Source organism: Pseudorca crassidens, chromosome 4 (genome assembly GCF_039906515.1).
Source record: "Pseudorca crassidens isolate mPseCra1 chromosome 4, mPseCra1.hap1, whole genome shotgun sequence".
In the NCBI taxonomy this organism is placed as follows: Eukaryota; Metazoa; Chordata; class Mammalia; order Artiodactyla; family Delphinidae; genus Pseudorca; species Pseudorca crassidens.
This window is the reverse complement of record NC_090299.1, coordinates 126247950-126261022: the sequence shown is the minus strand read 5'-3', so window position 1 is coordinate 126261022 and position 13073 is coordinate 126247950. Positions and strand designations below refer to the sequence as shown.

Genomic DNA, 13073 nt, shown 5'->3' with positions numbered 1-13073 from the left:
AAGGAACATTAAACCCCTATGGAATCAGGCTTTCTTATATTTTCTGCTTTTATTATTTTTGTCCTTTCCTGGCAGTTCAGCCAGGTTACTAAAGTTATTTTTTTAATATTTAACTAGAAATTTTAGGTGTCCTGTACCCAGAAGTCTCTCCTTACATGGTTGTTCACGATATGCTCAGAAACATGCGTGCACACGTGCACACACACACACACACACACACACACACACACAGAGCTGTATTTTTTCTAGCTGTAAGTTTTTTATTCAAAATGACAAAAACATATTTGAGCTCCATTGGTGAAAATATTTATTCTGATAAATTAGATAACTTTCCTCATTGAATAGAAAAAATAAACATGAAAATTTTTACCACTCTTTTAGAAAATAAAATAGCAGTTATCTTCATTCATCCAACAAAATATAGTGAGCACTTCCTATGTTCCAGGAATGATTCTGGGTCCAAGGGATTTATTAATGAATTAATCAGTCAAAACTATCTGCATTCATGGAGATTACACTATAGCAGGAGTAGACAAAACCAGATAAGTAAGTAGGCAATATGTCCTGAGGACTTAAATGTTAGAGATCAAAATAAAGCAGGATTGGTAAATGGGGCTGGGTGGGGGGTATAGTTGCTACTATAATAGGCTGGTCAGGGATGGCTTCACTGATCTGAAGGCATCTGAACAAAGCCCAGAATTTGTAATGGAGTGATGCTGTGACGTCTAAGGTAAAGAGCTTTCCAGGCAGAAAACAACATATACAAAGTTCCTGAGTCAGACATGTTAAGTTCGAAATGCGTAATAAAAACCCAGGCAGAAATGTTGATTAAGCATTTGAATGTGAGCTGGAATTGAGGAGAATGACCAGGCTGGAGATATAAATTTGAGTCATCTGCATATAAATGGTAGTTAAAGCTATGGATTAGATAAAATTACCAAGAGAATGAGTATAGCTCGAGAAAAAATTCAAAAATTAATCTCCAGGCCTATGAACATTGGGGGCCCCCAGACACCCAGTGGGAGTTAAAAAAAATGTTGGAGTTTAGAAGGTAGTCTGGTTGACTGGTAGTGCTCTTCAAAATGAGATTTTGGAACTATTTCAAAGGTCTCTAGGTCATAACTTTCAGAGAATATATATATATATATATATATATATACACACACACACACACACACACATATATATATGTATATGTGTGTATATGTGTGTGTGTGTGTGTGTGTGTATATATATATATATATACACATACATATGTGTATATAGTATGAAAGGCACCAAACTCATTGGAGGAGAAGAACTCAAGGAATCAAGAAGCCAATGAGTTACAGAGCTCATTTATTTGGATACCAAAATCACAAAGAGTTATTACAAGACTAGAGCTAGTAAAAGTTACAAGGATCCAAGGGCTAAATTCTTTAGGATATGAGAGAATGGATACAAATCAATAGATTACAGTAGGAAGGAGAGGTAATGAAGGATATCATTTGATGACATGATATTCAAAGCTGGCAGATTTAGTGAAGAGGGAGGGAGAATGGCCTAGAAACATCATGAGGAATAAGGAGATCACCTCACCATCTCCAGTCCCAGAGACATGAAGCATGAGAGAGAGAGAAGACCATCACCTCTTAAGAGAGCAGCAGAGAAATAAATGTCCTGAGGGTTGGGGACAGAGCACAGATTTCAACTAGACCAAGAAGGTGAAAGGAACACTTAGAAGAGGTTAAGGATTCAGGATTTTTGCTGGCTACTGGCTAGCAGTTCAAGGATAACAGTAAACAGGTTTCAGAGGTGGGAAGGGTGAGGGATAAACTCAGAGAAGAAAGACATACAGAATTATATAGATAGTGGGGTTTTGATGATAAGAGTTGACCTGGAAGTCCTTGGTGTCTTGTGGAGACTAATATAGACAGAGTTAAAGGACATATTTAATAAGATTCATCCTGAGGGTCTCAAGGCTGTGAACCTAGCAAGTAGGGAGAGGTAAGAAATCTTGCCAAGAGCAGAGTCTGGGGGGATTGGTCCTCTTCTCTCCTGCCAATGATTATGTAGAGAGGTTTTAATATCTGAGAAGCAGCCATACAGGAAAAGGACATTTTCTAACCTTTCATCCCTTTCATTGAGGGCAGTTTCATTCTTTCCTTGAGGATGACAGAGAACTGAAAGGATCTGCACCAGGCCACACAGAGAACTGGTTCTTATGGAGAGCAACGTGGGCTTCTTTGACACATGGCCACCTTCCTAGAACTCTCTTTGATAAAGTCTGTTAAAGAGTTTCTACCATGGGCCTATTCCATTAGAATCATAAAGATGGGGAGAAAAATCACCAGTGAAAGGTGTGCTTGAGGAATATCATTTTAAGAATGACCTTCCAAATTCACTGAAATAGGAGGGCAAACAGGCAGAGTCAAGGTCTAGAATAGGATGTGAACAATGACAATGGCAAAAATAGTTGAATCCAGGAAAGGCTGCCATGATTGTGTTTATACAATAACCATAAACCTCACTTCCTGAGTTCAGTGCTTTGATAGTGTAAGGCAAAGTCGTAATGAGGTGTGTCTTGTGCTTCTAGTAATACGTCCTTCAGGACAGGGTCAAAGCCTTTTCAAGTGTATCATGCTTTACTATGTATATCAAGGGAACTGTAGCTAAGAATTACAGCTCAATTTATTAAGTACTAGGATGTATGATATATACTTCACAAGCATTATCAAAAAAACTTTAGGTAGGTATTGTTATTATTCCCAATTTAACCAATGAGGAGACTGAGTCACAGAGTGATTAACTTGAATGAGGTTTCCCAGCTAGAAACTGGCAGGGTCAGAATTCTAACCTCATTAGAGTAACTACAATAACTCCAGTGCCTTCACTCTTAATCACTGTGCTATACTGCTTTAAAAGGCAAGGCTTCAAGCAGTATTAGGTACATACATTTACATATATAATACTATAAATATATTATTATTATATACTATATATCAAAAGGATAGAAATCATGACTTTGTCTTAATTCCTATGTTCTAATTTCCTCTCCTTTTTCCTTTAATAAGAATAATTTATTTATCCTAAAAAAAAACTGGGCAACTTTAAGAGCCCAGTAAATTACCATACACCCCAGAGAAAACCACAAGATCTATATTCTCTCACAATTTAAGCAACATTCTGTTGTTAAACAGACCTCAGTGGCTGTTTCAGACATTCAGTGAAGCTGTAACTTACTAAACAGAGTTACAATAATATGTGGATAAAAGGCTTTGTTGTACAAATTTTTAGACTCTAGTCTTAAAATGAACTAAAAAATTAGCAAGCATAAAAAATATATTCATTATTTCTTCACCCAAGACACAAAGCCAGGACCACACCTAGGTTATTCAAAAAGAAAATCAACATTTTTCACATTTTACTAGTAGCTTACATAAAATAAGTTTCTGGCCACAGGTCCTCAGATATTTCTGCCCTTATTTTTAAAAATGTTGCAATTATAAAAGAGCAATTTAGCTTAAAACCAAACAAAATAAAACAAAAACCTCACATACAACAAAGCAGTGATGAAATTCCCATTCTTACTTGATTAAAAATACCTTTCATTTTAAGGAAAAAAGAATAGCTACCCTGTAGCATTTGGAAATAATGATTTTTACTGCCATTTTTTATACTTTTAGCCTGTTTAACTTTAAATTTCCCATGAGGTTTATGAGTATTGAGAGACTTACATCATAAAACTAATAATCTGCCCAACAATTTGGTTTTAAATCATGTAAAGTACACTGCATAACATTTTACTTATTTTTATGGTATCTGAGCAGTCTACATAAAATCAGCATAAATAAGAACTATAAAAAGATAGTATCCAGTGTTATTCTTTTGCATGTTTATATTCACTGCTGTTATTATTGTATTTTATTTTCCCAAATTCTTTTTTCTTTTATCAGTTATCAAGTTTTAGCTTACTGTATAGAAACAGACACATAGATACATACAGAAGTATATTCCATTTGAGTGGCTTCTCCTATTAATTTATCTTCATTCATTCATACATTCATTTAACAAATGTTTATTAATGCCCAATATGTGGCAGTCACTGTGATAAGTATATGAATTCTTTAGCTTTCATGAAGCTATAGTTCTATTAGTAAATATTTCAGATATTTCAGCAGAACATTTTTGCACAGCTAGAACCTTTAGCAAATCTCAAAACATATCATGTAGGTGCCAGCCTTACACTCACAATTTCACAATAATCTATAGCTAGTAACTGGGATTCTCTCAACAAATATTTTAGAAGAAAGGTCTTCTATCTTATCTTTAGCACTAAATGAACAGTGGTCAAGCTCCTGTATAGTAAGCTCCACATATACAGAGAAAGAAGACTCACATATCTACTTTCAAACTAAAGCCATGAGAATTACCAAACACTTCAATGGGCTAATAGGCTCCTCCACAAGGGAAAGACACATGTGATTTACCTGAGGTGGATGGTATTTGAAAATAGAGGCTTTTATCAACCCTTAGGATGATCCTGAATAAACTCTAAATGTCACACAATTAGTAGAATTTTGACTACGTCGTAGTTAAGGGCTGTAAACATCAGTTTTCAGGGTCATCGGGTTGGTTTTTTTTTAAATATTTTATTTGTTTATCTTATTTATTTATTTTGCTACATCGGGTCTTAGTTGTGGCACGCAGAAATTTCGTTGAGGCATGTGGGCTCTTCGTTGCAGCGGGCGGGCTTCTCTCTAGTTGCAATGTGTGGTTTTCTCTCTCTAGTTGTGGCACACAGGCTCCAGAGCATGTGGGTTCTGTAGTTTGCAGCACGCAGGCTCTCTAGTTGAGGCACAAGAACTCAGTAGTTGTGGCGCACGGGCTTAGTCGCCCTGCAGCATGTGGGATCTTAGTTCCCCAACCAGGGACCAAACTCGTGTCCCCTGCATTGGAAGGCAGATTCTTTACCACTGGACCACCAGGGAAGTCCCTAGGGTTATCAGATTTTAAGACTGTTATCTATTAAAACTATTTCACCACCAGACCCTGTACCATATGAGGAATTTTTGATAGCACTTACCTCTTCACATACATACTTAATGCTAGACTCAACTGAGACCCACACATTATTCTACTACCCTGGGGCTTCAAATTATCTGATCAAGCCTTAAAAGAACTTAAGCTATGGACAAATACAAGAAGTAAATATTTTAAATAGACCTATTGTATGTGTTCAAGATTCTGACATTATATTCACAAACAGTAATAGTTTGGATGAATATTGGTTCGATTAATAAAAATGTGTTTGATGAGCCTCCAGTTGATGTTTAAATTCCTTCTGTAATAATCCAAACAAATAAAGGCTGGTAAAATTGTAGATGGATAAAGGAAATTTTAAACAAGAGTGCCTTGAGAAACCAAGAAGGAGTTTATTCTGCAAATTTTCAAAAATGCATTCCAAAATCAATCAAAGTCCCACCCTACAAGAAGAGTTTTCTCTTAATGACAGCCTGAAGCTCAAGAACATGACTAACAAGTTAAAAAGAGGGAAAACTACGAAATAGTTTTTGAATCAACAGCCCCCAAGGTCATCACATAGCTCACCAAGTTCCAGAGTTGCTCAATCACACTTAAGGGACATAAGAGGGTCATCTATATTTTCTTTTGAAGAAATACATATTTTTTTAAAACAACAAAAACTCAACTATAGAGACACATTTAAAATTATAAGAATTTATCCTTATAATTTCCTAAAACCTTCAATATTTACACACATTAAAAAAAATTCAATCTCTAAAGTTCAAATAAAGGAGCTAAAAAATTAGTTATTAGTGGTTGTTTCCGAAATCTCTATCTTGTGACACATTATTTGAAATGAAATATAAAGGAAATGACTGTTCAATACCAGCTGTTTGACTTTGCATTTTAAATGAATACAAAATAATGAAAGTCACTGTGTTGCTACCACACTTAAGCAGTATGACTCACCATTTTCTTTCAAAAGCCCCATGGAAGAGGAGGTCATGGGTTGTGAGTGCAAGCCAAGGTTGATGATGGGGAAGGCACAAAATGAGTCCACCATTCTGTTTCCAAAACATGAAGGTAGAGCTTTGAGTGATTTACTAGTAATCAAACTTTCTAGACTAATGTTACAGGATTAGATGCTAATCATGGAGAGAAAACCTCATCTCCTATTGACAGAGACTATGACTATTGTATCATCAGGACCCTCACTGCAGAGTAAGGGGCACATGGTAGGCCCTCTATAAATATTTATTATTGAATGAAGACAAAATAATACCAAATTTTGCTGGATCTAAGCAGGGATAACATAGGAACATTTGCTTTCTGAAAGAAAAATTCTAATAAAAATCAGAAAAATGAACATGCATCATATCTATTTCTTCTGTTTTGCAAGAGATTTTAAGTAATATGTTTTCCTATCATGACTTGGAGAGCTTCAACCAAGTCAGCTGAATCAAAAAACGGGCACCATGTAGCAACTTTAGAAAATGTAAATAAGCAAAAGTAAGAAAATAAAAATTACCCCTAGTTCACTACCCTAGTACATGAATAATAATTGCAAAGCCTTAAATGCTTCCTATGAGCTGAGCACTATTCTAAGCCCTTTATGTGTCTTACCACATTTAATACTCACAACAAGCCTCTGAATATTTACTATTATTATACTCATTTTATAAAGGAAGAGACTAAGAGATTTAGGGGTTAAATAGTATATAGTTCAGATTACTCCAGCTACAAATGGGTAGAGCCAGGATTTGAATCCAGGCAGTGGGATTTAAGGAACTAAGTAAGCGCCTTATTACTACTTTATACTCACTCCATTTGTCATGATTAACATGTGTAATATACCCCACACCTTCTCTATGTTTAGGTGTACATAAATGTACATGAACTTTTTAGCTTATTTTTTATACGTGATAACATATAGTGAATATATTTCTTTGTAAATGCACAAAGATACACGTCATTATTTTGGTATAGAAATGCAATTGCTAGTTCAAATATTAAAGAAATGTTACATAAATTTTTAGGATTTTAAAACATTCTACCCATCAAAAAACTAGGGTCTATGAAGAAAGTCTGTGACTGTCCGCTTTTGAGTTTCATATCTGGCATATAGTAGGTGTTCAATAAATAGTAAATAAATGAGTGACTTATAGGATCCATTAGTCTGTCACTCATGTGGTCACGTTTATGCAGTTGGCCAAAGAACTGAGGTACCCCTTATATGACAAAATCACATTGTCAAGGGAAAATACGAGAGGTTTGAGTATGCAGGCAGCTTTGCAAAACTCCATTTGAAATTCTAGAATTTTATTTATATGATCAAGAATGGGATCAACATACATAGTTGTAGTTTGCTTTGCTTCCTTATAACTAGTCCCTGGTTAACTATTAGTTAAATCTCCAAATTAGAACTATTAATTGCATTTTTCAATGATTCCCTATTAATGAAAGATTCTAACAGAAGTAGACCACAATTCGTTCACTTAAGCAAAATATTGTGCAAACACTAAGGTGAAATACCAGAGTTGTTTCAACACAAATGTACCAAATGCCATGAGGAATTCTATCATTATTTTATAATACCCTCATTCTGCTATTAAATTGATCAGAATAACCTAAATACAAATTGTTATGTAACACATAAGAAACTCCCACTGATCACAAAACTACGGGAAGTATTTCACTTGCCTGAAATACAGAATGCGTTTACAGAAATGCAGTTGTCATACCTTCAAATGTACCAAATATTATTAACTAAAAAATTAGCTCTAATAAATAAATGCATAATAAATAAATTTCCTTGATGGAAAATTAATATTTAGAATGCACTCACATTTATCATTATTGAAATAAAAAGAGTATTTAATGTATGACAATTAATCTTTGAAGTTAGAATTCAAAGGTGTATTGAAGAACTTCAGTTCCTTAAGCTTAAACTTGAAACTGCAGAAGTATTCAATTTTGTTTTCCTTTGCAAGTCAAACATAGAGAAATTTGGGAAAAGGAAAAAAAAACATACATTTATAAGATTCCATCATATTTCTTCATGTATTTTCCAAGGAAATTTCTTTTGTTGGGTCAATATTTTTATGGTCTACCTAAAAATATTATGTGTCACCTTAAAAATTAGTGTTTTCCACAGCATCTTCTAGGAAATTAAAAGTCATTTCTGTACAACTCCTCTCTTTGGGTTCTATTTGTCTTGAACAGAAACCTTTCCAAGGTCTCACAAAGAGTTGGGCAGTTCATGCTAATTAGTCCGAAAGCCTTCCCTGCATTGTTAACAACCCCCTACCTGATTTCCTGACTGATTCCATTTTCCTTTCTGTTGCTTATACCCTCATGGCTAAGTCACTTCTAACATTTATGAAAAGAAGCCAACTGCTGTGGCAGGAAACAAGTTACCGCCATAAGTTAGCTATAAATAAAGACAAAGCAGGGCTTCCCTGGTGGCGCAGTGGTTGAGAGTTCGCCTGCCAATGCAAGGGGCGTGGGTTCGTGCCCCGGTCCGGGACGATCCCACATGCCGCGAGCGGCTGGGCCCGTGAGCCATGGCCACTGAGCCTGCGCGTCCGGAGCCTGTGCTCCGCAACGGGAGAGGCCACAACAGTGAGAGATCCGCATACCGCATAAAAAAAAAAAAAAAAAAAAAGACAAGGCAGCCTTAGTGGATTGAAGTTCAGTCTCTATGTACCCCAGGCTGTCATTGAAGTACTTGCTCTTAGTTTCAAAGGGTGTTATCTTCCTCATTAAGCAGGTTTTGTTTTCATTAAACATGGATTGTTAGGATGTCAAGAGATCTTTATCTTTCACCAGTTGCTGAAGAAACAATTCTTTGGGAAATACTCAACTCTCTTGAGAAAGACATACTGAAAGATGTTAAACCTGATCAGGTTTATTAATGAGTGCTCTAATTTTCCCTAAATTATCACTATTCTTCCTTGGATTACAGCCCCATCTAAATATACTGAAAATGGTAGTTTTTCAACATTAGTTCAGTTAGCTTTTCTAGTTTTAAAGTTTAGCTGAAATTCTAAACTGTTTGGTTAAATTGCTATATTAACTACTCTTTTAGCAGGTAACACTCTGCTAGACCAACCTGGCTCTCAGGTTAACTTAAGTGAAGGCAAAAGAATATTTTTTTTAACTAGTATATTTCCAATACAATCATTTATTTTCCTTCCTAATATCTTCTCTTACCATGGATAAAACCAAACCCTCAGTATTAAAGCTGTACATATACTCCACTCTTCCAAATTCCAGTATCGTATTACACTTTAAGCCAAGAAAGTGGTTACTTCTGAGCATAAAACTTGTAGTGCTAAGCACAGTTTGCAGGATAAATGTTGGAAGATCCAGGACATTCTTTACAGTCACAGCAACATTTTTTCTAATTTCTATTATTTATAGCTGTGCCAATTACCCCACATTTCTGACCATGTTATATAATGAATTAATACAAAACAAGCCACTGAAAAATACATTTTAACAGAGCAGTATTTACATTCTAGAAGTATAAATGTTCCTACAAAATGTGCTGAAGGGCCTTTAGAGGTTCTATCTGTAGCTTTAGGGCCAAAAATTATGTACACAATTGTAACATTACCCCAAAGATGATGCTGTTATTTAGTGGAATAACTCAGAAAAGTAACTGACCCATCTCCAGACACCTTTGGAAAGCAGAAGCAATGCTCAAAATTCCTGCCTTCAAACTATGCTCAGTAGGATCATCCTCACCTTCTGTTAGAAAAAGACTAACTTTAAATTATTATATTAAAAAAGAAAAATTATAACAACTCTGCTCCATAATAGCTGCAGATGAATTATTAAAATACCAAACTTATGTAATATTATCATAAAATATGGCATTTTTCTCAAGAAAGCCACAAATTGGATTTGAGCTTATGCACTGTAAAACCCAGATGGTTTGCTTAACTATTCAGACATCTTCCAGTTCAAAAGTTAATTGAACTAAAAACTAAAATTTTGATAATTAATATGCTTTGAGGTACTCAAGCAGAAGGACAAATTAGCCTCATGCATGGGGTGTTAACAGACTTGACAAACCATGACAATTGGTCAACAAATACTGGCAAAGTAGAATAGTGTATGTTTTCTATAAGTTAACCAATTACACATTACCTGGTCTTCGCATGGTGCTGTTGCTTCTCTTTCTCCATTTTTTTACTCACTGAATCAATATTAGTCACTATTTTACCCAGGTTAACTTGTTCTGGAATTCGAAAGAAAAGAAAAGCTTTAATTGTATACTATTAGTTTTCAAGTTCTAAGTGCATTCTTTGAATTAAACTGCAAATCACAGATTTTTTTAATAATAGGTATGATATTTTTCAAAAAAATTACTAACACAAAGATATGGTAAAAATAAACATTTAAGTGTTTTTTTCCACCCCATGCTCCTCAGATGTTTTGCAATTACTAAAAATTAGGACTGAAAGTGTAGAGTAAATGAACTGCATATATCAGAAAGGAGATAGCTTCCAGAGAAATGTCTGCAAGAATACAGCACATTCCAATGAGTACAAAAAGCCTCGTTTATACATATCAGCATTATTATCATCCTTATCTTCAGCAGGCTTAGGTTTTATTGCAGAGCCTGCTATTTTAAAATAATTTAGCAATCATTAGTTAATGTAAATAGGAACACTGAGTGCTCCAGAAATCTCCTCCATTTGATAGAAAGACTGAAGTCCACAAAAGGCAAAGGTTCTGCTATTTAAAAAATCTAGTTCTTAGAGTCTATAAAGAAACCTACATAAATATTTTTTAAATACCTATTACTTTCTATTTTGTACAAATAATGGGACTAACACAGTTTGAAACACTGCAACAAAATATTAAGTCATGTATCTATTAAAGACATTCTAGCTACTAGTTCAGGTATATTAAAAAGATATTAAAGATACAGAGAACATATGAGATTAAACCCTCTGTTTTAGAAATTTTACAAACTACTTGGTTTGTAAATGCTAACAAATAAAAGAGCATAGTCGATAGCATTATATAATCTAGATTTAAAATGTATAACAAAGAACACAAAAAATTGGGAGAAATGGAAAACAGAATGCTAATATTTATTGACTATTTATATCAGGGGTGTTGGTTAGCATTCCCTGTGAATTATCTCATACTTAAACCTCAAAACTGTTCTATTGTTTTTTGGTGAAGTATTGTGATTATTCTCTATTATACAGGAAAACAGTTTACCAAAGATCTAAGTTAAAAGGTGCAGAGCCAGGGCACAAACCCATATCCCTCTGACTGTAAATTCACTCTTCTTCACTCTGCTCCACTGCCCCCAGGCAGAGCTCCCGGGGCCTCAGGTGCCTAACTATGGGAAAAGGATAATTTCTGCCATGCTTACTTTGGAGGGTGACTACAGAGCTCAAAAGACACACTTTACATAAAGATACACAGTAAGTTGAGAAATATCGTATTAAAGTGAAGAAGTAGAGAAAGAATTTATAAGTTAGAGTCGTAAAAATAGAAACATTTAAAAATATCTGCCATATGCCAAGTGCGTTACTTGCTGTATACAGATTAGCATATTTTATTCTCACAACCACCCCATAAATTAGGTACTATTATTATCCCCATTTTACAGATGAGAACACTGAAGCAGAGAAACAGAGATTAACTTTCCTAAGGTTATACAGCTAGCAGGAGGTAGAGGCAATATTCAAACCCAGGCAGGCAGTCCCTACAGCCTGCATTCTTAATCAGTAGGATACCCAATACGCATATTTTTAATTTTACTTATTTAAGGAATATCTACTGAGTGAAAATTGTCATGCTAACTCCTAGAGAGGAGATATAGGATATAATGATTAATAAAAGATTGCCACTCTCAATGGACAGCATAACTAACTGAAAATCACTCAGAAAAGTGAAGGAGAAAAAGGATGTGGGGAAATGTCAGGAGACGTGCAACCCAGATATCTAGAGAGTGAATTTTACAGTGATGCTAAAGGAACTAAGCTTGTGCTACTACAATAATTAATAAAGCAAAAGATATGCCCATTTTGAGAAAAAAGTATTAAAAACTTTAGGGATAATCCATTTAATCGCTAAACTGAAAGCCCTCTACATTACCATTTAACTAAATCATGTTAGTACTGCATCCAAAATAGAAAATATGTGCAGTTACACCCCTTTCAAAAAGTAGTATAGGGGCTTCCCTGGTGGCACAGTGGTTAAGAATCCTCCTGCCAATGCAGGGGACATGGGTTCGAGCCCTGGTCTGGGAAGATCCCACATGCTGTGGAGCAAGCCCGTGTGCCCCAACTAAGCCCGTGTGCCCCAACTACTGAGCCTGTACTCTAGACCCCACGAGCCACAACTACTGAGCCCACGTGCCACAACTACTGAAGCCCATGCGCCTAGAGCCGGTGCTCTGCAACAAGAGAAGCCACTGCAATGAGAAGCCTGCACACCACAACAAAGAGTAGCCCCCGGCTCGCTGCAACTAGAGAAAGCCTGTGTGCAGCAACGAAGACACAACAGAGCCAAAAATAAAAATAAATTAAAAATAAATAAAATTTTTTTAAGTAGTATAGAGTTAATGAAGATTTCTAGAAAGGCAATTAAAGCATATGAAAATCCTACATTACTTCTAATTAGTTTAGATAAACCTTTAGATGGGGAACAAGACTTACTGTGTGACTTTGGGCAAATTATAACATTTCTGAGTTCATAACCATTCCCTTTATGTAAAATCTAGTCTCTAAAACAATTACATCAACTCTAGAATTTCAGTTCTGGAACATAAACTATAAATCACTTCTGGTTAAAATGATTAGTAAGAGACAGGAAGACTGGGAAAAGAAAATGCAGGTAAAGTGATGAACATTTGGGGGTTTTGTAATGAAATCAAACAAATGAAACATAAGGCATTAGAACTTCCAACCAAAAAACTCTAGTCCTTAACACTATTTACCATGTTTTTCTCAGAGTTCAGCTGGAATCAATCATTCATTCCTCTGGAGTCAATCATCCATTCAATTTCCTTCACTTCTGACTATTTCACTTGTCTCCTT

The 13073-nt window shown here is 35.3% G+C and overlaps 1 protein-coding gene across 1 annotated transcript in view; it reads right to left on the bottom strand.

The window, feature by feature from the left end:
- The window catches only part of IQCM (IQ motif containing M), a 349608-nt gene that overhangs the window by 288070 nt on the left and 48465 nt on the right, over window positions 1-13073 (bottom strand). The window contains exon 4 of the mRNA XM_067734648.1: window positions 10159-10249. Within this exon, the coding sequence (XP_067590749.1) occupies window positions 10159-10249 (91 nt within the window). The remainder of the gene's footprint in view (window positions 1-10158; window positions 10250-13073) is intronic.